This window comes from Zonotrichia leucophrys, chromosome 21 (assembly GCF_028769735.1).
Source record: "Zonotrichia leucophrys gambelii isolate GWCS_2022_RI chromosome 21, RI_Zleu_2.0, whole genome shotgun sequence".
NCBI classification, from domain to species: domain Eukaryota; kingdom Metazoa; phylum Chordata; class Aves; order Passeriformes; family Passerellidae; genus Zonotrichia; species Zonotrichia leucophrys.
Window position 1 is genome coordinate 4,381,345 of NC_088190.1, and position 23,029 is coordinate 4,404,373.

General features: G+C 40.6%; 1 protein-coding gene across 2 annotated transcripts in view; it reads right to left on the reverse strand.

The window, feature by feature from the left end:
• Nucleotides 1-23,029, reverse strand: part of PRDM2 (PR/SET domain 2) — a 64,831-nt gene that overhangs the window by 30,449 nt on the left and 11,353 nt on the right. For both annotated transcript variants that reach the window (XM_064730883.1, XM_064730882.1), the window contains exons 3-6: nt 19,445-19,562; nt 19,132-19,235; nt 16,507-16,659; nt 10,404-10,530 (exon numbers count right to left, since the gene is read on the reverse strand). In XM_064730883.1, coding sequence (XP_064586953.1) covers nt 10,404-10,530; nt 16,507-16,659; nt 19,132-19,235; nt 19,445-19,562 — 502 coding nt within the window. The remainder of the gene's footprint in view (nt 1-10,403; nt 10,531-16,506; nt 16,660-19,131; nt 19,236-19,444; nt 19,563-23,029) is intronic.

Genomic DNA, 23,029 nt, shown 5'->3' on the forward strand with positions numbered 1-23,029 from the left:
TTTTCCACCAGTCCCCATTAAAAATATTACAGCATCTTCTCAACTGGGTCTCCAAACTAACAAAGAACATTAATTGTTAATAACCAGCTCCTGCCAAAACATATTTGCAGCATGAAAACTCTGCTTCTCTGTATCTGTTAAATTTGGAAATATTCATCTCCTTCCAGCTTCAGAGTGACAAATCCAAGGTCAGATGGCAGAATATCACAGCAGGTCCTTTACAGAAGTAGATAAAATAGGATAATACTATGTTGACTATCTAAATTCATCATTTTAATGTACAATATAGTCACCAAAATATTTTTATCTGCTGGGAAATGGTGGAAGATTTGCTTCACTTCCTTGGTGAAACAAAGTGTTTCATTCATTTCAGCCACAGCCCACTGATGTTTCTTAGAGAAAGGCCTGTCAGCCCTCTCTGATAACAGGAGATACACTGAATTATATTTCCAAAGGAACTGTAATCCTCCAGTTGCCCAATCAGTCCATTTCTCAAAAGGACTGAGCTACAGGACAACAGCAGCAGTTGGTGCTCATGTTAACAAGACCAACAACAGAAGTTCTAAATTTATAAATGCCCCAAACCAGACAAGAGCAAGTTGCCATGTGCTTCATTTGTGACACCAAGCAAGGTCACAGCTCATGAAGTTATTACAGGGAACAGCAACTTCTTCCATTTTTCAAACAGTGAAAACAAACATCAGAGCACAAATGGACTTGTCTTCTGCTCAGTTAACTGCTACATGTGAGATGAAAAGCTAATTTGATCTAAATGGGTTAAAACTAGAAGTTTTAGTTTTAAACAGTTTAGTTTAAAACAACTAAAACAGATTACAGACATAAAATGTCACTGTAACATAACTTGGACAAATTTAGTGTAAAACATCAGCTAAGACAGACTACAGAAATGAAATGTCACTGTGACATAACTTGGACAATTTAAGGTGCAGGTAAGGAACCAGAAAATAAAACCAGCTCTGGTATCTGAGTGGGGATAGCAGAGGGTGACACCCAAGAGTTCAGGGTTTGAGAGCTCTGAGCTGAGCTCCAGCACAAAGTCCACTTTGCTTCTGCAATCCTGCCAAGGGTCTGTAGGATCAGAAACACTGCCCTTGCTGCTCTTTACCTGCAACTTGAAAGGGAACATTTTGCAGGAAAGTCCATTTTTTTCCTCAAATCACTGCCTCAACTCACCTACAGCTTGGGAAAAGCCCAAGGAGCCTCTCCAGACCTGGCTGAGGATCCAACCATGGCAAGGGTGGGGTTTGAACACTCTGATCCCAGGTCAGCTCTCACTGCCCTGAGCTGTTCCCACCACAGCTCACAGGCTGCATTTTACTGGCACCAACACAGGGATGTGTGCACTGCACTCAGCCCTGAGTAATGGTGATGCCTGAGAAAATATTCCCAAATTTCCATGAATTAAATCACTTTTACAAACAGCAGTCACACTGTTTCTGATGGACTGCCAAACAAAAGCAGATCTGTATCTGAGAGGCTCCAGAGAGGCACCTGACTCTCAACAAGAGTTACAATAATGTACAGCTGACTGCTCATTCCATGGCATTCTGCAGCAAGAATCATCAAGATGATGGATTTTCAGCTATTGTAATGCTCTCACAAGAATAATTTTCTGTCAATCAGCACATTAATAACAGAGCCTCTCTGAAGTTCTGCAGCATTAATCACAGTCAATCAAAAGCTCTCACACAACTCTGATACCAAAGTGTAACAACAGAATTAACTCTTAACAGCTGGTAAGCTCCCAAGTGCTCAGAAAGCTTCATCCTAAATAACTCTCAGGCACTGGTGATCCAAATAAATATTGTGATTTTCCAGGGGGAAAGTGTATAAAAGGCAAGTAAAATGGTCAGACACTGTCTAATTTCTTAGCTACAAACACCACTCAGTCTTGTTTCAATAACTGATAATAACCCCAAGCAGAAAGTCAGTCTGCTGGAACATTAAAAGGCAAGTAACCACTTCTAGAAATTGGTCAGAAATTGCCTGATTTCTTAGCTACAAACACCACTGAGTCTTGTTTCAATAAGTGATAATAAACCCAAGCAGAAAGTCAGTCTGCTGGAACATTTCCTTGAGGAACTCAACAAGTGTAGAATTCTTCAGAACACTCATTCCTGTCAATCTGTGTGAAGCTCTTGGCAGGAATGACAAAATAAATTGACAGATTGAAAAAAAATAAATAGACTCCAGTCTTACAAATGGTTTTTCTTTTTGTTCATTTGAAAAATATACAAACCAGTTAATAAATCAAATATAAAATTCCTTTGCTATTTTGCAGGTTTGTAATGCAGTGATGGGAGAATCTTCAGACAGCTGACAAACACAAGTTACCTTTGGAAGGAGATTTTAATTAAAGAAAAGAGCTCTCAGCCACACACTCAAATGGAGCCTGCATGTCTTCCAGGAATAAATCAGCTATCAAAACTCTGTGTGCACACTCCTGAAGTTGAGTTAAATGTGATTGTTCACCACTGCACAGTAAATTATATGGGGGATCTGCAGATAACACCTCAGTATAAGATATTCCCTGTAAATAATGCAAGTAAAATTAATGGGCAATGCAAAATTATGATAAATTGCAATAAAAAAGTTTAGTACAAGTAATGATACAATATTATTCACATTAATTCTGATTGAATGGTTTTGAGAAGATGATGCACTAAAAAAAATCTAGAGGAAGGCAACAGAAATTATTAAGAGCTACACAAGATTCTTACTACAAGAACTTAAAGCCTTCCCTACATAAAAAGATGGTTCAAATAAAATCAGAATACACTGAAAGTCAATAAGTGACTTTACCTTGCAGCCTCCAGTTGGGAAACAAACCCTGAATGGGGAGATGGCACAGGAGGGTCAGGAAAGCACAGAAAGAGCAGGAGTGGCTGGAAAGCCTTGGCTTAACGAGGAACACAAAGCAATTGAAGGAAGGATTATTGATGTGAGCAAAAGTCCCCCAGATTTACTGAGCAGCTCACTGAGTTTGTTCTCTTCTATTCTATAAGCAACAGGTCAAGTCTAAATCACTAAATATTGAAGGAATAGAAAATGAAAATATCAGTTCTTGTTTGTCTCTAAAACAGAGCCTGTTCTACTCTGCAGGAATTCATCCCCTTCCTATTTTGGAACAAATCCTCCAAATCTATCTCAAAGCTCTTCTCTAAAAAAGCCAAATTTTCTCCACATCTTCTCCACAGAAGTGTTTAAACAATTCTATGAGTCAGAAGAAAATGGTCTAAGAAAGTCTAGGAGAATCCCAACACAAATATTTCTACAGGTAAACCAGTATTTCAACTTATTTTCAGGAAAATCAAAACAGCATTTACTAAGAAAGGAGGAGAATAATTTCCAAATGCAGTGGATTATTTTTAAAAAATAGCAGTGAAATATCAAACAGCTTTTCTTCCAGGTCACTCCTTGCTTCAAAGCTAATCCTGATCAACTGAAAGAAAAAATTGATTAATAATAGAAAGTTGCCTGGTGCCTCATTTCACTTCCCACTGTGGATTATGTAACTGAAGACAGCATTAGCAAATTTGCTGGGAAATGCCACAACTGTGCTCTAGATATATTTGACTTTTTTAACTTGAGAAAAGCAGTCTAAGGAAGTATGACTAAAAATGCAAAAATATGAAAAAAATCCAGAACACTTTAGAATCTGAGTTACCAACCAACCCAAGAATTTTTTATTCTGTTAGGTAACTCCACACACCTGCTTTAAGCAGAACTAAGTTAGTAGCTACAAATACAGCTTGTAACAACCATGAAGGCCAGATTGTTATTTTAAGTCAAACACAAAAACCCCACAGAGATAAAGTAACAGTGTGTGCAAGGTGCCTGTAGTACTTCCAAAAGTTTATACTTAGAAACACAGAGTTTAAGGGGCCAACACAGCAATCCAGGGCTGAATTTTTGATTTTCTTACATACAGGTAATTTATTTTTTAATTCCTGAAATGAAGGCTTATTTTCTGCCATTCTTAAACCCACAGGCAGGAGCAAGGCTGGAGTGAGTGACACCAATTCACTGCTGTGAAAGGCCAGAGCAGCTGTCCTGGAACTGGGGCACTGCTGGAGAGCTGAAGATGGGAATTTAAAGCAATACAAGTCTCCCTTTCAAAGGCCATTTATGGGCTTAAAAGAAAAACCTGCACTGCTTAGAAGACCTCAAATATATGAATTATCTCCAGACAGATGCTTCTATCACAGATGTGGTCCCCTGGCATCCCAAATGGTGCTTCTGGAGTTGTAAAAACCTTCTTGCAAATCAAAATAAATTCCATTTTAGGACTTTGTTCCAGATGATCTTGATGACTTCTTCCTTCCTCCATTGTCTTTTCCCAGTCATTGGTTAGGAAATTTTGAAGCCTTGAGCTCCTATTTGAGTTTTTCATTACATTTATTGAAAATAGAGCTTAGATAACAATATCATTTCATGATACCCTTGTTACAAACGTACCACTCACACATCCCTCTATAAGCTACATTCCAACTCACACACAATCATTTTCCTCACAAGCTCTTTTCTGTTCAGAAACAAACTTTTAGACTTAGTCCAAGTACAAACTTAATAAATTTGGGTAACTTCAAGAGCAGACAATCACAGCATCACTTGACCATGATTTCCATTTGGGATGACATCCAGGATGGCAATCCAAGGCCTACCTTTTATAAACAGGATGAATATTTATGGCACTCTCACATACAGCTAATTATCTGGAACTATATGAGAATGCCTAAGAAATTATTAACAAAAATAAAATAAATAAAACCAGCAAGGATTTCTGCTATCACAGAATTTAACCTGTTTATTTCATCCCTACAGGTTCCTGTTCCTCAGCAGTGACACTGTTTCAGCAACAGCCACACTTTCAGACAAGAGCAAAAACACTGTAACTCTGAGGGTGACACAGTTTATTTACATGTGGGAAGAAGCCTGAAGTTGCACTTTGCATTCACCTGATATAAACCAAGGCACAATAATTATTTGTAACAGCCAATAAATGATTTTAATTCACCCACCTTCACCTCACTCTGCCTCTGGGTCAGTTATTATGAGCACCCCTGCAGTTCATGCTCTGCCTGAAGAACCATGGGAAGCAGCACCATTAGGAATAGAACCATTGAAGGTAACAAAGCTTTAAAAGATTTATTAGCAATGCTTTGAGGTTTTAAAACCACACTGAACAATCAGCAGGGGCTGTCCAGGACACAGGTGACCCTGGTGCAGGTGCTCTGCCTGCACTACAATAGCAGAATATTTCAGGAGTTGACACAAGCGTGGCTGAGAGGTCACTTGGTTTCACAACCCTCTCCAGGTGCTTTGTGCAGCTTCTGGGAGAATGAAATGGGAGATTCCCCCATGGAGAGCCCGAGGGCACCAGGGCAGCCCCAGAGCTCCCAGTGAGGAGCCCCAGGGCTGCTGGACACGAGGGGAACACAGAGAGGGCCCGAGTGCATCCAGAGACAGAAACCACTGCCCCCTGCTCTCCCCAAAAAAGGCTCTTTTAGAGGAATTACTCCCCAGCATGGAGCAAGACAAGCTTTCATCCTAATATCAGTATCTTCTTCCTTCAAAACCAGACTTGATCTGCCACATAATCCACAACAGAAATGAGATTTTAGCCTTTGGAGCCTGTGCAGCCTTAAAGCAGACTACAGCCTGATAAAAACACTGGATATCTTTATGTATGGCCATTGAAAAATTACCATCTTTTCTTTAAAATAAATACTTTAGCTACTGAAAAGTTACTTTTTTTCAGAAAGATTGAGTGTGAAGCCAGAGGCTTCATTTGCTCTGTTGATGTTACTGCTCACTGCTACAAATGATTCCTGTCCTATGAAAAGCAAGAAAGACCTGGATGACACAATAAAAAATCCACACTACTCCTCTCAAGGACACATGAGCCCAACTTGCAAAGTGAACCCAAGCTGTTCTCTTTTTAATTTCCTTAGAAGGAGAATTAATGAAAGATCTTGTGCTAATGCATTGATTGAGCAAATTTCCCTACAAGCTTGGCAGGCAGCACATTAACTACAACCTGGGAGAAACAATGATAAATATTTAACAAAAAAAAGTCAGAAAATGCAAAAGAAATAAAAAAGCACCAATTTCAGCTATTGCAGTGGCAGCTGCTGGCTCTGAACTGTGGAAAGGCAGCAATGACAGCTTGGTTCTGATAAAATCTGGGATGGTACCCAGTTCAAATTCAGGTTTGCCTTTTTGGGGGTTGCATCCCCATCCCTCTCAATACTTTGTCATCCTACTGAATTGCTTTCTACATCTCAAATGCACCTCAGGAGCATCACACTGTTCCAATGCATGGAAACAAATGCATTTTTGTACCTGTGGGATGGGCACCTCTTCTGTCAAGGGTTCATTACACAGATGGCAGAACAAGGTGATTTATCAAATGATAAATATCTAAATATCTAAACTCTAACCTAAACCATCCATCTCATATCTAACTTACGTTCAAGCACAAGACCTAAGATGCATTAAAAATTCAAAAGGATATTTGTTTTACTGAATACAGAATAATTAGGAGTTTTATCTAATAACTACATGGTCTGTATCACTAAATCATAATACATCTCTCAAATAATGTCTTGTCCAGTCATTCCTAAGGTATTGAACTGTGACTTTTCTAGACACACTCATTCACAGTTGTTAGAATTTAACAATTCTTACTTGGTTATATTTTCTTCTAATATGTAAGACAACAGTGTGCAACACAGGCCAAAATAAAATTTAAAAATAACTGCATGGTCTGTATCATAATACACCTCTCAAATAATGTCTTGTCTAGTCATTCCTATAGTACTGAAGTGTCACTTTACTTTTCTGGAAAATATGTTCCTAAAAGACACACACAGTCAAAGTTAGTAGAATTCAGCAATTCTTACTTGGTTATATTTTCTTTTCAATATGTAAGACAACAGTGTGCAACACAGGCCAAAATAAAATTTTAAAATAACTGCATGGTCTGTATCATAATACACCTCTCAAATAATGTTTTGTCTAGTCATTCCTAAGGTATTAAACTGTCACTTTTTTTTTCTAGAAAATGTCTAAAAGACAAACTCATTCACAGTTATTAGAATTCAGCAATTCTTACTTGGTTATATTTTTTTTCTAATATGTAAGACAACAGTGTGCAACACAGGCCAAAATAAAATTTTAAAAAACCTGCCTGGTCTGTATCATAATACACCTCCCAAATAATGTCTAGCCATTCCTAAGGGATTGAACTGTCACTTACTTTTCTGGAAAATGTGTTCCTAAAGGACACACTAATTCACAATTATTAGAATTTAACAATTCTTACTTGGTTATATTTTCTTCTAATATGTAAGACAACAGTGTGCAACATAGGCCAAAATAAAATTTTAAAAATGTATTGATCTGTTTAGGTCACTAATGAATTCAAATTTCACAGTCCTCAGGAGGAGCTCCTCTGTAGCAAGTTTCTTAAATTGCTATTTAATTCAAATATTACCTTATACTAACTCCCAATTTTTCACATGCATAAAGTTAAATCACAAAAAAATCTTTCTCCTCCTATCCCTTTGTATCATATAATTAGAACTATCTATTTTTAATTTAATTACTTTTCAATCATGTTCATCATAATTTCCTTTATTTCCCCAAACCCCTCAAGTCCAAGGTTAAGAAGCTTCCCCATCCAAGAATGCAGCTGAATCTACAAAAGCAGGATATGAGCAGAAACCATGCTGGAATCCTCACTGCAGGAAAAAAAGTGTTTATTTCTTGAAAAAAGATTGCTGTGAATTGCAAATATCAGCAGATGTTACTATAAAAACTAAAATAACTGAGAGTAAATGCAAAGTAAAAAAAAAAATCCAATGAAACCTGTAAATAACAGAACTATAAAATTTCAAAATATCCAATGAATTATCATCTTAGAGCTGGAACTTTAATCTAACAATTCAAATCAACTAAATACTGAGAATTCAGTCTTTCTGCTTCATGAGACAAGGGTATAACTCCATAAATAGATTATTCCTGGTTATTCTCAAATGCTTCATGAATTTTGTGCTTGGAGTTGGTTTTTGCTGGGTTGCTTTTCACTCAATATCTGTGAGCCTCAGTAAGGAGCTTGTGTTTACAAAAAGAGGGAAAAGATTTAATGTTCCCAGTTATGAAATCTGTAAAATCCACAACAGTTAAAACACAAAACCTACAAAAGAGCACAAAATCAAAACCCAGAAACCAAATTAGTTTACTGGTATATTTACCTATAACTTCATGAATGCAAATCAAACTTCTATGCCATGAAAAATAACCTCAGAAATTATTCTGTCTGGCTTTGCTGATTTATCATATAATCAAATTCTTGCAGGTTGTTTTTCTAGCTTTTCAGGTAAATCACAGGCACACAAATTCCATGTGCTAAAATAATGCAGATTTAGGAAAAAAATGTGATACAGCCTGTAATTTACCAAGTGCTTCTAATATATGTGCTAAATATGCTTGTTCATTATAAAATAAAACTCAGTGCTTGAATTTCAGCTTGTATTTCCTTAACCTATGAAACACTATCAAAATAACTGTGTTGCACTACAGTCCTCTCTTCTCAGTCTCAAATAAAATACTCACACAATAATGTTTCCAATATCTGACCTTGTTTCCAGTCATCTGCACTACCTGTAAGATCAGGACCTACATTTTAAGTTTAAAAAATTATAATGATGTTTCTCAAAATATCTTTCTTTGGTTCATTTGTAGCTTCTTGAGAATATCAAAATGTACATACTCCAAAATGTACATATTCCCATGCAATAGGAATTGATACATCCGTGCTGCAACTGAATATTTCCATTTTTTATATCTAGTCCCTGTAAGTCAAGGCTTTGTTGTGATTTTGGCCTAAAACGTTAGGGAAAATGTCAGTTATATAAGGCCACGCGTGGAGGCACACGCACTCTAAAAAACCCTGCTGCTGAATTAGTAATGGAAAAAATAAAGGATGTCTGCTCTGACATGCATATTCACAGAGGGAACAACGCGTTTACAGCACCCCAAACTCTGTCCCACCCTCCCTCCCCGGCCCAAGTCAGCCAGGAGCAGCCATTCCCATCCTGCCAAATTCCAGAACCAGCAAGTCGGCCTAGAAACAACAAGAAATTAAAAACCGCAGGGAAAGAACAGGAGGGGAATTCTTCATTTGGCTGGAGTGACGAACCCCAAAGCCGGGCTCAGCCTCCCCTTCCCAAAGCTCGGAGCGGGCCCGGGCCGGGCTCCGCGACCTCCACAGCGGGACCGCCCCGGGCTCGGCTCCGCTGCCCAAGGAGAGAGCGGCGGCCGCGGGCCCGGGCTCAGCCTGCCCGGGGGGGATCGGGGCAGCTCCGGGCTCGGGCTCAGCCTGCCAGGGAGGGATCGGGGCAGCTCCGGGCTCAGCCTGGCAGGGAGGGATCGGGGCAGCTCCGGGCTCAGCCTGCCAGGGAGGGATCGGGGCAGCTCCGGGCCCGGGCTCAGCCTGCCAGGGAAGGATCGGGGCAGCTCCGGGCTCAGCCTGCCAGGGAAGGATCGGGGCAGCTCCCGGCTCGGCTCCCGCTGCCCACGGAGGGATCGGTGCGGCCCCCAAATCTGCTCCCTTTCCCAAGGAAGGATCGGGGCACCCTGAGCTCAGCTGGCTTTCCCAGAGAGGGATCGGGGCACCCCGGGCTCAGCTCGCTCTCCCAGGGAGGGATGGCCCAGCTCCCGCTGCCACGGAGGGATCGAGGAAGCCCCGAGCTCAGTTCGCTCTCCCAGAGAGGGATCGGAGCACCCCGGGCTCAGCTCGCTTGTCCAAGGAGGGATCGGGGTACCCCGGGCTCAGCCTCCTCCTCCCGCATGTGAAAAGCGGCCCCGAGCTCCGCTCGCTCTCCCAGGGAGGGATCGGGGTACCCGGAATCCGCCCCCTTTCCCAAGGAGGGATCGCGGCACCCCGAGCTCAGTTCGCTCTCCCAGTGAGGGATCAGCGCGGCCTCGAGCCCCGCTCGCTCTCCCAGTGAGGGATCGGGGCACCCCGAGCTCCGCCCGCTCTCCCAGTGAGGGATCAGGCCGGTCCGGACTCCGCTCCCTTTCCCAAGAAGGCACCGCGGCTGCGGCGGGCTCGGCCCCGGCCCCACACGGGATCGCAGCGGCTGCCGCGGCCCCGCGGGTGGAGCGGAGCGGATCGGGCCGTTCCCCGTGCCCGCCGCCGCCGCCTCTCCCAACTTTTCCAGCCGCAACTTCCACGTTCCGCCCGCGGCGCCGCCGGCCGGGCCGCGCCGGGCTGGGCCCTCCCCACCCTCCTGTCTCGGGCCGCGGAAGGTCACGGCGGCCGCGGGCCGGGCTGCCCCGCGCGCTGGCGGCGGCGGGGCCGGTGCGCTCCGTACCTCTGCGGGCCTTCGGGGAGTGCCGGCGGCTGCGGGCGCTCGCTCGCTCCTCCTCGATCGCGGCCGCTATCGCCGGGTCGTCCTCGCCATTGTACCACACCAACAGCTCCTCTCCCGCCGCGATTGGCTGCCGGGACACAACACAGGGCGCGCGGCCAATCAGAGCGCGCGTTGTTGGCGGGGCGGGGAGCGGCCGCGGCGGCGCCCACGGCGCTGCTCCCGCCGAGCCTCGAGGGCGCCGCCCCGCGCGCCCCCTGGCGGGCGGAGGGCGCAGTGCAGGGAGCGCCGCGGGCCGCGCCGGGCACACGGGGAACAGCAGCGAGCGACCAAAACAGCCAAAAACAACCCCGAAACAACCCCAAAACACCCAGAAACAACCCAAAGCCAACCCCAAAAGCTCATCAGAGACTGTAACACACACACGCGGAACAGCAGCGAGCAACCAAAACAGCCAAAACCAACCCAAAACCACCCAGAAACCTCATCATGGACTGTAACACACACACACACGGAACAGCACCCAACACCCAGAAACACTCCAAAACAACCCAAAACCAACCCAAAACCTCACAGACACACATGGAACAGCCAAAAACACACAAAACAGCCAAAACCAGCCAAAAACAACCCAAAACCAGCCCCAAAACTCATCATGGACTGTAACACACACACACACAGAGAACAGCACCAACACACAAAACAACCCAAAACCAACCCTAAAACCTCACAGACACACATGGAACAGCACCCAACACACAAAACAGCCAAAACCAGCCAAAAACAACCCAAAACCAGCCCCAAAACTCATCATGGACTGTAACACACATACACGGAACAGCACCAACACACAAAACAGCCAAAAACAACCCCAAAACAACCCAAAACCAAACCTAAAACCTCACAGACACACATGGAACAGCACCCAATACACAAAACTGCCAAAAACAACCCAAAACCAACCAAAATCAACCCAAAACCACCCTGAAACAACCCAACACCAATCTGAAACCTCACACACACGCACGGAACAGCGCCAAACACCCCAAAATGGCCCAAAACCACCCCCAAATTAACCCCAAAACACCCCCAAAACCAATCCAAAACACTCATCATGGACTGTAACACACACACACACACAGAGAACAGCACTGAAACACCCCAAAAACAACCCCAAAACCACCCCCAAAATTTCCTTGCAGACTAAAACACACACACAACCCCCAAGACACAAAATAATGTCAAGAAAAATCACCCTCAAAAAATTCACAGGAAAACACAGAAAAACTTCAGAAAAGTGACAAGAAAAATACCAGAATACAAGATAACCCCTAAAAATGGCAAAAAAAAAAAAAACTAGAAAAAACTTACAAAAAACAGTCAAAATCAGAAAAAAAAATCACAAAAATCCCCCAAACTCAACAAACCCAAATTTCCCCTCTTTCTATTTGTATCCATTGATCTTTGGCCCAACTACAGTTCCTGACAATACAGAGGTAATATTAATATAGTTTTAGTTACTATTACTATAGTTAATTATTAATATAGTCTTTGTATTAATAATTAATACAAAGTTGTTGTTATTATTATTATTTTTAGCATGAACTTTCCAGCTGTAATGTCCCAAATTGTGGTTTTTCCTCAAATAGTGACACTGATTTAAATCCTAGTGCTCACTGCTCTGGATATTATATATATATATAGTCAAAAAAATATATATATACATACACTGTTAATTCTTTCCAGAGAGCAGCCATGTTGGGACAAACATACCTACCCTATACAAAGCTTTAAATAACATTAATTAATTATAATATAATAATAATAATTTACTGCTCAGGCAGCCACTACAGCTGGGATGTGGAACAAATTCTAAAGATCCAGGAAAAGAGTGTCACAGTGGGTTAATGGGAATACAGATAATTACAACATGTTTAATAAATCCACTTCACCACAAAAATCAAAGGTGTGCCTGACATTCCAAATTAATTATTTCTATTCTTTTTAATCAAATTTTTTTAAAAAATCACAGACTAAATTAGTCAAATGGGCATCACTGCAAATGCTACTCATACTCCCAGCACTGCCAACAAAAGAAACTTTATTGATCAGTTCATTTCCTACATTCTCTAAAACATCAAACTAGTAAGTCTCCAAGCTGGCATACTGAAGATTTTAATTTTTTAAATCTTCCTCATTGTTTCTCCATTTCCTGAAGCATTTTACCCAGAACCAAGAAAAATTTAAATGCTTTAACTTCAATTCTCCTTTTTCAGGGTTAATGAACACGGGGCTGGTGGAGACCAAATCCTATTTTCAGTCATTACATCAGAGCCAAGGTTGTCCTCAGATTATTATTTCCAGTCTGAAGTCAAAGGGGAATTTTGTAGCAAGAAGAAAATTAGGATTTCTTTTTTCTACAGCTCGTTTTTAGTGGGTCTCACAGCACATGATAAAGGTGATAATTATCATCATACCCCCAGACACTGGAACAACAAGAGGTGCAAGATCCCAACAAGCAAGGGAAGAGTAAGTTATAAGTAAAACCTATGGCTTGGTTTCCTTCAGTTCCAGAGGCCTGATAGGATAAATAGAGGCAAAATTATTTGCATAGCCTTGGAGCTGGTGAGCAGCAGGGCTGTCTGATGCAAAAAAACCCTTTATCATCTAAAAAAACACAAAGATCTGCATGAGGTTTCAGGCAATGCAAACACAGGGTGGTAATGAACATGTAATTTGTTGGCTGCATGGCTGGAGCTAAGGTTGAATTTGATGAATTTCGTTTTATTGTGACTGCTCTAGAATCTCAATTAAGCCCTGTAACCTTGTACTTCTAAAATGAGATGCAGCAGCTTCAAAATCAGAGAATTAAAGCTGTTCCCTCATAGAGCAGGAGAGTGTGCCCTACACTGAGCAAGTGCCACTTGTGCCACCACTTTTCCTCCTTGTGACACCCTCTAGTAACAACTCCACAGCCCAACCTCCTCCAAACTATTCCCTACAGACCCTTGGTGCAGCAGTGTCACACTGGGACAGCCTGCCTAAAAAAGGATGAATTTTGGGCAGGTTCATTAGGTTAATAATCCCCACACACATTTTGTGCTTTTTGTTTTAACTGCTACATTTAACTGTCCTTAATCCAAGTATTTCCTGTTCAAAAGGTTTAGAGTAAGTTCAAAATTTGTTATTTTCAAGAGTAATATCCCAACAAGTTATTAACCTAACCTAAGTAACCTTAGAGGTTTTAGCACAATTAATTGTGCACGTTCAAGCACTCTAATGTGCCTTGTACAGACTGAGACAGGCATCATCAGAGTTTCTATTTTTCACCACAGACACAGCATTTTACTGTGATGTTGTGCTTCTGCACCTGAGTGTGGCCTCATCTCACCAAACATAACCCAAGTGAGCAGTCTGACACGTACCTGAGTGAATTTCACACTCTAGAATCCAACATTTTGTTGCCCTCTCCCATGTAACAGGGAGGATCTTGAGGTGTTACAAACTTGTTGGGCACAACAATCTTCCACAAGCAAATTAATTTCATTTTAATCAGGGACAGTTTCATAGCCAAGCTTCTTCAGAAGACTTTTTGAAACCGAGTTTTGACTGTATTTTATTTTTTCTAGAACTTTTAGAACTGGAATTTTTGCAGAACACTACAGAGAGAGCTCCTCCCATGAGCAGGGGCAGGAAGAGCTGAAGCTGCATCACGAGTTTAAGCTGCTCCCTCACAGGAATCCTGGGGAAAGCAGATGCAAAGCAGCTCAAAAACACCCTCAGCCCTTCAGCAAAGATGAAGATGGAAGAGAAAAACATTTGCTTGTGCTCAATCACAAGTTCTATTGCATAACTATTCATTAGAGCAGGAAACTGGGAAGTTAAAGCTCTACAGTTCTGAGGTTCTGCACCAAGCAAATTTGGACTTTGTTATTTCAGCAATGAGGCTTGTTTAATTTACAAATTAAAAACCTACAAAAAGCTAAATAAAGCACTGATAAAGTTCTGCCTGAGGAGATGGTGGAGTCCCCATCCCTGGGTGTGTTTAACAAAGCCTGGATGTGGCACTGGGTTGAGTTGAGATGTTGGGGCTGGGTTGGACTCAATGATCTTCCAACCTTGTGATTCTGTAAAGGAAACCTCAGGAAAAATAAGACCCCATGACTTTACTTTCAATGCTTCAAGGTAAAGCAGAACAAAATTACACACAAGCCACTTGAATTCTCCTTTGGGGGTAAATAAAACCTGTGCTGTTTATTTGTCAGCAAGTGGAACTCCCCTAAATTTATGAATTATGATAAAGATCAGGAAAGAACCATGTGTTCATATCTGGGCTGGTAAATTTACAGCAGTTTGAAATGGCAGTGTAGAGATGCTAACATTATATGCAAAAGATAAGGACATTTAAAATGTTCTTTATTATATACCTTTTGTCTCAGTTGGCAGTAAGGTGTGACTGGGATAAAATTCATCAAATTGCAAGAGACAACAGTCAAAGGAACAAAAGGATATTCCAGTGCTGAGACAAGGTATTTGTTATTCTGTCAGCAGTGCTCAGCCTCTTTTAGCACTACAGTTATTTTCTGAAGTGCACTATCATCCATCAAATAAACAAATTTTAAATATGTGAATGCTTGTCTCTGCCAGGACTGAAATTTGCAGAAATTTAATTTTAGAGTGACTCCAAAGGCACACCTATACTAATGAGCCAGTGGGACTGTGGGCAAAGGGAGAACAAACCCAAGCTAAAGTGTCTGGAGAAATCAAGGCTGGCTACAGGGTCATATTTGGAGCCTGTCTCTATAAATAAGCAAGAAATTCAAGAAATACTTTTAAGCTACAATATTCTTAACCTAACATGCTCCACCATTATAGTTAAACCATTTTTTTTCTTGATTTGGGAGATAAAATGCTCCAGGAATTACACTCTTTTCCCTGCCTTCCCCTCACTCCCTGAACAAAACCAGAATGCTATAAAACCATGAGAAATGGTTTCATGGAGCTACCCACAAAAGTGTCTTGACAGCCAGACTTTGTCAAATGATGCACAGACCATAAAAATAACTGATTCCTGCAAAAACATCCTCAGCAGGAATCCTGGTATCTACAAAAACAGAAAAATATTTTATATACTGAGTAGTTTATTGTTCTAGTGTGTATCAAATTTGGTGCTACAGCAATTACTCAATAAGACAGACTTAGTGTTGAAACACCCAGTAGTTTAACAGTAAATCTGATGTCAAATGTATTGGCAGTTAGAATTTATTAGTGTCAAATGTATTGGCAGATAAGGATTTATACCAATGATGTGTAACATTTGCAGTGTTTGAAATATATTCCATAAAAGGATTCAAACTCTGGTTAATATAAATATAATATATATTATATATATTATTTATGTATCTATATTATTTATATATATATATTTATAGATATACTATAAATTTACATATTTAATATGAATTTTATATTATATATATTTTAGATATTATATATTTTTATATATAGCATATATAAAAGGTTTCAAACTTTAATATAAATATATAATATATATAATATATTATATCTTATATATATAATATATATTACAATATATTATAGTATATATAGTATATATATATAATTATATATATTATATATATATTATATTTTATAATAATACAGTATATAGTAATATATAATTATATATACACTATAATTATATATATATTATATACTATAATATACTATTATATATATTATAATAGTATATTATAGTATATAATATACTATAATTATAGTATAGTATAATATATTATAGTATAATGTAGTAGTATAGTATAATATATTATAGTACAATATAGCATAGTATAATATAGTATAGTATAATACAGTATAATATATTATATTACATTTTATTATATTTATAATGTATATAATATAGCTATATATTATACATATATAATAGTATATATATATATTAAGAAAATAATTAATTAATTTTAATTAATTTAATTTTAATTAAATTAAAACAATTTAATTAATTTTAATTTTTTAATGAAGCAGAATAAAAAGCATTGAAAATAAAAGCCCCCAGAGAAAGCAGCAGCTGCTGAGGCAGGGGTACCTTTAAGCTCTTGTAGTAAATGGTCCTGTTGATCTCCAGGGGGAAGAGGTTCTGCTCCTTCCCCGAGCGTGCCCAGTTGATGTAGCGCAGCCAATTGCCCTTCTCTGGGTCGGTGGCATCCACACACATCCAGCCCAGGTTGGGGTAATACACCTGTGGAAGGCACAGGGACACCTGCTCACACCACAGCACTGAAATGTGGGATCTCTGAATCCTTCCCCCTCAGGGGTAGGGAAGGCATTTAGTGCTGTTCTTGAAGATAAGGAAAGCCTCGTATCTCTCTCAAGGAGGACACCAAGGCTGTCCCTGTGACAGTGTGAGGACACCAAGGCTGTCCCCATGACAATGTGATGGAAGAGAGAAAATGAAAAGATACAGACTCTAGCTGGCCCACAGAATGATCTGAATCCTTGTTCACCTTTGCTTCTTCCTTATGACCAACGGGCAGTGAATGTGTCTGTTAAGTGAGTGTATATATAAAGGCATCTCTCAGGATCTCTAGTTGGTCACAGTGGCCCCCAGATGTGTCACAAAGTCTCTTTTCCCAGTCTGGCAGTCGAAGAAGGAGTCAGAGCTCTTCATTTCTCGGTTTCAAAGTTGTTTATTGTATCTTATTTATAAAATTCTTTCTCCTGCCCAGCCGAGGTCCATCCAGCAGGACAGTCAGAGGCACTCTGCCTGCCCCTGGGCAGTGTTATCTTTTTATACTAAAAATTACATATGCAATATTTACAATTACTTTCCAATACTGTGGGAGAGCTAAACAGATATGGAAAATATGTCTAAATGTAGTTACTGATTACTTTTATATATATATTTTTATATATATGTATGTATAACTGTACTGTGTTTTTATATTATTACGGGTTTTCCATAAACCAAAATACTTTTTTGTTTTTTTAATTTACAGAATATTACAGTCTCACTTACAGAACATTGTTTAAAGGCCTTGTGCACTGTGAGAAGGAAAATAGCTCCAACTCCTCTCCATAACACTGTCTTGAAGTGATTCCTGTACTACAATAAAACCCACTCAGCACAGCTGTGCCAGTCATTCTGAACAGCATTTCCCTCCCTTTTCAGACACTTGTTCTCACTTTCCCAACTGTGGCTTTTCACCAGTAGAAAAGGAAAATATGTTCTCTCCTCAGATACAGAGGAATACTGACACACACAACTTGTATTTTTCACAGTGAGCCTCTGGTATGACAGCTCAAAACCATTAAAATTGACTGGAGATTCCAGTTTTTGAAGCCTTATTTTTATTCAGATTAATTTGACTAAAAAGCAAATGGAACTCTTGTGGAAAAGGTTGTTCCTCAAGCTGAGTGTCTGAGCTGCTCCTACACATCACCATCCTTCTACAAACCATATTTTCTAACAGTTGAGGTTCTGGACTGGTTTCAGGTATCAGCACATGAGACCAACTGTTGCAGTCTCATTTTAGCTGCATTTTTTTCTAACTCTAAAATCACTATTAAAACAACACACAATTGCTCTGGAATCTAACAAGGGTTTTCATTATGCCCTGCATTGTAAACAGAACTGAAAAAATATCCACCATGAACATTCAGCATCCAGCACTGAGAAACACAATTTTAAGGTCAATAATTTACTTGACTGATTCCATCTCAGCAAATGTTCCTGTAACAGATCAAAACTGGAGATACCTTCTGCAGTGGAGTTTGTGATAGCATGAGCTCAGTACAACAAACATTATACTTGAAAATTGTACTGCCTTTTTAAAGGGTAATTTGCATTTATGGCAATGTTCTAGATCAATTCCTCTGATAGAGGTTAACTCCAAGCTATGTGCATGTTTTTAGTGTTTTAGGGAGTTTTATTTCTGCAAGGGGACAGAAGGATGGATGACCATTATCAGGGTCTTCAGCCTAAAAATCCATGTTCCAGAACATTCTATTCCTCAACCCCTCCCCTCCTTGACTATTCACTTTGCTAAAACCAAGTCCTGTGTTTGTCTTCAGAAAGACTGAAGAAATCTTTGGAAGTGGTTATGAACTGCCTTAAAGAGACTGGAAATGGGATTCAGCTCCAGATTATGGCATTTATATTTTGAAATATAAATTCATTTACATATATTTTACAGTGGAGCTTCCAGAGCTGTTCAGCTGCCCAGACAGCACTTGCTTCAAGGCAAGCCCAGCACAAGAAACACTGCAACACTTGAGAACTCTTACAAAAACTCCAAAGCCTGGTCTTCAAAGAGCTAAATGAGGAGTGATGTGGTAGAGATTCCTCATTCCCTTAGAGATTCCACATCCTCCTAATGTCCCTGATTTCATGAGCAGTTGACAGCACTCAGTTGCACTCAGGGTTGAAGCCAACAAAGAAAAAATCAGCAACAAATTTTTAAGGGCAACTGTGATCCACACACAGCTTGTAAGAAATACAACAATTTCAAACAATGCCAATGGTTTATAAAGCTTTGTAATTCAGAATAATTGTTCCATCCAAATGTCTATAAATAACCATTAGTAATGGCAGTAACAGATGGCAATTACCTTATATCAACTTTATTTCTAAAATATCTGGAAAATTAAAAGCTAAATAAAAAATATTGACCTGGTAACAAACACATTTTTCCATTTACAAGCTGTTTCTTACCTCCCACATGTACACATTGCTCTTAACTTGAGATCTTTTTTTCTTGTCACCAACAAATGGTCCAAACTTCTTGCCTTTCAAAATTGATTTTGTTGCCCAGACACCTGAGGAGACAAGTAAGAGGAGTTAAAACTAATCTAAGCAAATCTACTCAAAATTCATATTTTTAAGATTATTATGTGTGTCTGTCTTGGAGCTGTCCACTCACAATACACCAGCCATCATCTCTACCCAGCACAGGAGGGCACCAGGCTTTCACAGCAACTCAGATTTATGAAAATCTTCATTCTCTTCTCACAGCTGCAGCACTCACCAAGCCGAGTCTTGTCAACAGCAGATGGGAAGAGCCTCACATCCTCAGGCAGGCCCCTGAGCACGTGCTCAGGAACATCATCCAAGGTCTCCACAGCAACAGGGGAGTCACTTGTGTTCTACAAGTCAAAAAGCCAACCACCATTAACAGGCAGAACAGCTACACAGCAGGTGATCAACCCACAGGAACTTCAAAATGTTCTGACTTGCAATGAAAGTAAAATTTCCAAACTCACCGTGCTGAGGATAAATGATTGCTAATATACATGAAATTATTTCCCTTTTTTAAAGTATGACTTCCAGGCATACTCAACCTAATCAGTCCCCCAAAACCAATCTAATGAATTTTCTCATCTTGCCTTATGTGACACAGTGCCACTTGTGAGAAAGACTGAAAAGTAACTTTAGGAAAAAACCAAACTTAAAGTTCCAAGAAGCACATACAGTAAAAAATCTGAAAAGTCACTGGCTCTGCTGATTGAAGTGAGTGTGTTGCAGTAAATGAACCCCTCCAAGAACCTGCACTGGGGATACACCACCACTGACCACAGCAGCAGGATGTTACAGGGTAAGGCAATGCCCTACCTGCAAAGCTCTCAGTGCTGGATGGAGGGGATGGGGTCACGCTGCTTTTGGTGTTGAATAATCCTAAAATCAGGCAGAATCATCAATCCTAAAAGTTCAACATCCCTTTAAGGGTGAGGAGATGTGGCAGAGCTGACAAAACACCCCATAAAGGAACAGACAAGGGATACTGCACTGCTAACCTGCCTAAAGCTGCCTGGGGACACCTCTCTGACAGCCCAGCACTTTGCTCATCCTAGCAAAGCCCAGCCCCACTTGTGAACAGGATCTTTAACACACCCCTTCTTGCAGTGTGGTGGAGATTCCTCCTTGGAGTGGGGACATCCCATCTCTGGAGACCACCCAGTGCCACCCCTGCATGGACAGGGACACCTTCCACTGTCCAGCCCTTTCTTCATCCTAGAAAAGCTGAGCCCCACTTGTGAGCAGGGTCTTCTGACACACCCCTTCTTGCAGTGTGGTGGAAATTCCTCCTTGGAAAGGGGACATTGTTGCGGTGTGTTGCAATGTCCTGTTTTACCTTCTCCCTTCCCCCTCGCCCCTCGCTGAGTGTGCCCTGTCAATCAGGCTAACATACCAGCAAGGCGTCGTGTGATAGGTGTCCTTAATCCCTTGAGACCCTGCCCCTTCACCTGGTTGGTGGCTCACCTGTCCCCTCCCCTTCCCCTGCCCTGAGCTTAAAAGGTTAATCAGACCATGCGGCCTCTATTTTGTTGGAGGAATTGCCCCAGTGCAGACCTCTGTACCCATGGAATAAACATCTGGATATAACCCTCCAGCAGAATCCACTCCTTCCTTATCTTCACCATCGCCAGAAGCTCTCTCTCCTGAGGTAAACGGAGTCCTGACAAGCCTGGACTTGCCCCGCTGCACTCTCCAGCAGCCAAGGTATCTCTGGGGTAAAACACCACAGTGCTGCCTTTGGCCCAGCAGCGAGGGTCAGAACTGGCCCAGGCACCATCTAACTGGTTATATTGGGATTCATATTCCAATAGGACATCCCATCTCTGAAGGCCACCCAGTGCCACCTTGCCATGGCAGGGACACCTTCCACTGTCCCAGGCTGCTCCAAGCCCCAGTGTCCAACCTGGGCACCCCCAGGGATGGGATCTCCACAGCTTCTCTGGGCTCACCCCCCTCACAGCCAAACCCTTCCTAAAGCCACTCCCTGCCTGCATGAAGCCATTTCCCTTCTCCTGTCACTCCAGTTCTTGGTGACTGAACCATGTGCATGTCAAGTTTACTGCTCTGCAACAGAGAATAAAAGGATTTTAGTAGTAATTATTTCAGTATCATAAATGTTACTCATATTTCCTACATCAAGTAACACGGCAGAACTTTAGCCAGCAGCTTATAATTAATACAAGAAGTTTTAAGATGTTTTTATATTAAAGTTTGATAGGCAATATAAAGCTAATAAATTATTTACTGTCCAGTGATTAGTTCCATTTTATGGAGCCTGCAAGGTTCAATATTATTTTTATAATTTTATCCATACTATTACTACTCACACTCATCATAAAACAACCTGCTCCCTGTTACCCACTTAGAATTAACAAAACACTATTTCTGATAGAAATTACCAGAATTTCAAAGTTACAAGAATGCAAAGTTTCCTATAAAATCTGTCCACGTTCCAAATGAACTGTGCATGGTGAAATTTAAGCCTTTATTGAACCACATGCCCTAAAACAACTCCCTGCCCTCTGATATGGAACTCTGATCATTCTGGTCAGGAACAAACACTGCTGGCAATGGCAGGAACAACTCTAATATTAAGGATGTTATACTTGACCTCTGAACCCATTTTTAGGAAGAGATTAAATTGAGAAATTTTTCCAAATAAACTTTAATTTTTTTGGAAATTATTCTGGCTTTTACCTATAACCATAAAGCAGAGATACAATAGGAATTTTCACATACTGAATAAAATACTGAGTAATATTCAAGAGTACTTTTGAAATACACTGAAAGGTTACTGGAAATTTATTTTAAAATGCTTCTCAATATGAAAAAAATTTTTTTCTCTCTGAAGCAAAACAAATAAAGCTTCTCAGCCCTTTCTCCTCAGCACACAGTCTTTGTCAGGGTGCTGCTATAGCAATCATATTCACTACATTTGAAAACCCAATTTGCTGAGTGGAGTTAAAAGAACAAATCTTCTGCCAGTTTTAATTGCAACAATGAGGAAAATTATAAAACTGGAGTCAGAGCAAGGTTATTCTAGTGCTGCCTTCATAAACCTTAACAGCTGCACAGAGAGTTATTTGGAGGGGAGAAAGACCCCAAATTGGAAACCATGGAAGGGAGAGAATGCCAGAAATCCCTTCCCATCCAAGAGTGGAGACACCAGGGATAAATACTTCTTCAATAGTTAGAATAGCTGAAGTCTATTCAAAGCAGAGCAAAGCTTTATTTTGCTCTTCTAACAACCCAAAAGGAAAAATCCTGATGAAAGCAGCCTGATTTCAGACATCTGTTTGCCTTGAACTGATATGCAAGGAGCCATGTCTCAGCTGAAAAAGAAACATGCATATCAAAGAAAGCTAAAAATCTTCCCAGAACATTACCCCAGGATTTCATCAGGGGAGAAACAAAACTATTTTTCCCAGTGGTTTCTAACAAGTTATATACAGAAATAGAAAAGGGAGGCTGACAGCTCTCAGAATGGTGCACTTCCAGCTTCAAGCTAAAAGCAGGATGGATTTTTGGCTGGGTTTCATTTGGGAGCTTGGTGAATGCTGGTTTTGGTTTGGTGTTTTGATGAGCAGTTCAAAATCTCAAATCTCAACCCTGCAAATAAATTTTAACCTATCATAACAGACTCAGCTGATTCAGACAGAAGTGTACAGCACTGTGAGAAATCTTTGATTTTCTGGCATTTTCCTTAATAGTCACACATTTTAACTGCAAATATCCCTGAACTGCTCTACCATTTAAGAGGTGTATTTGTATGGAGTAGTACATATACTACTACATATACCCCAAATCAGAATTTTAT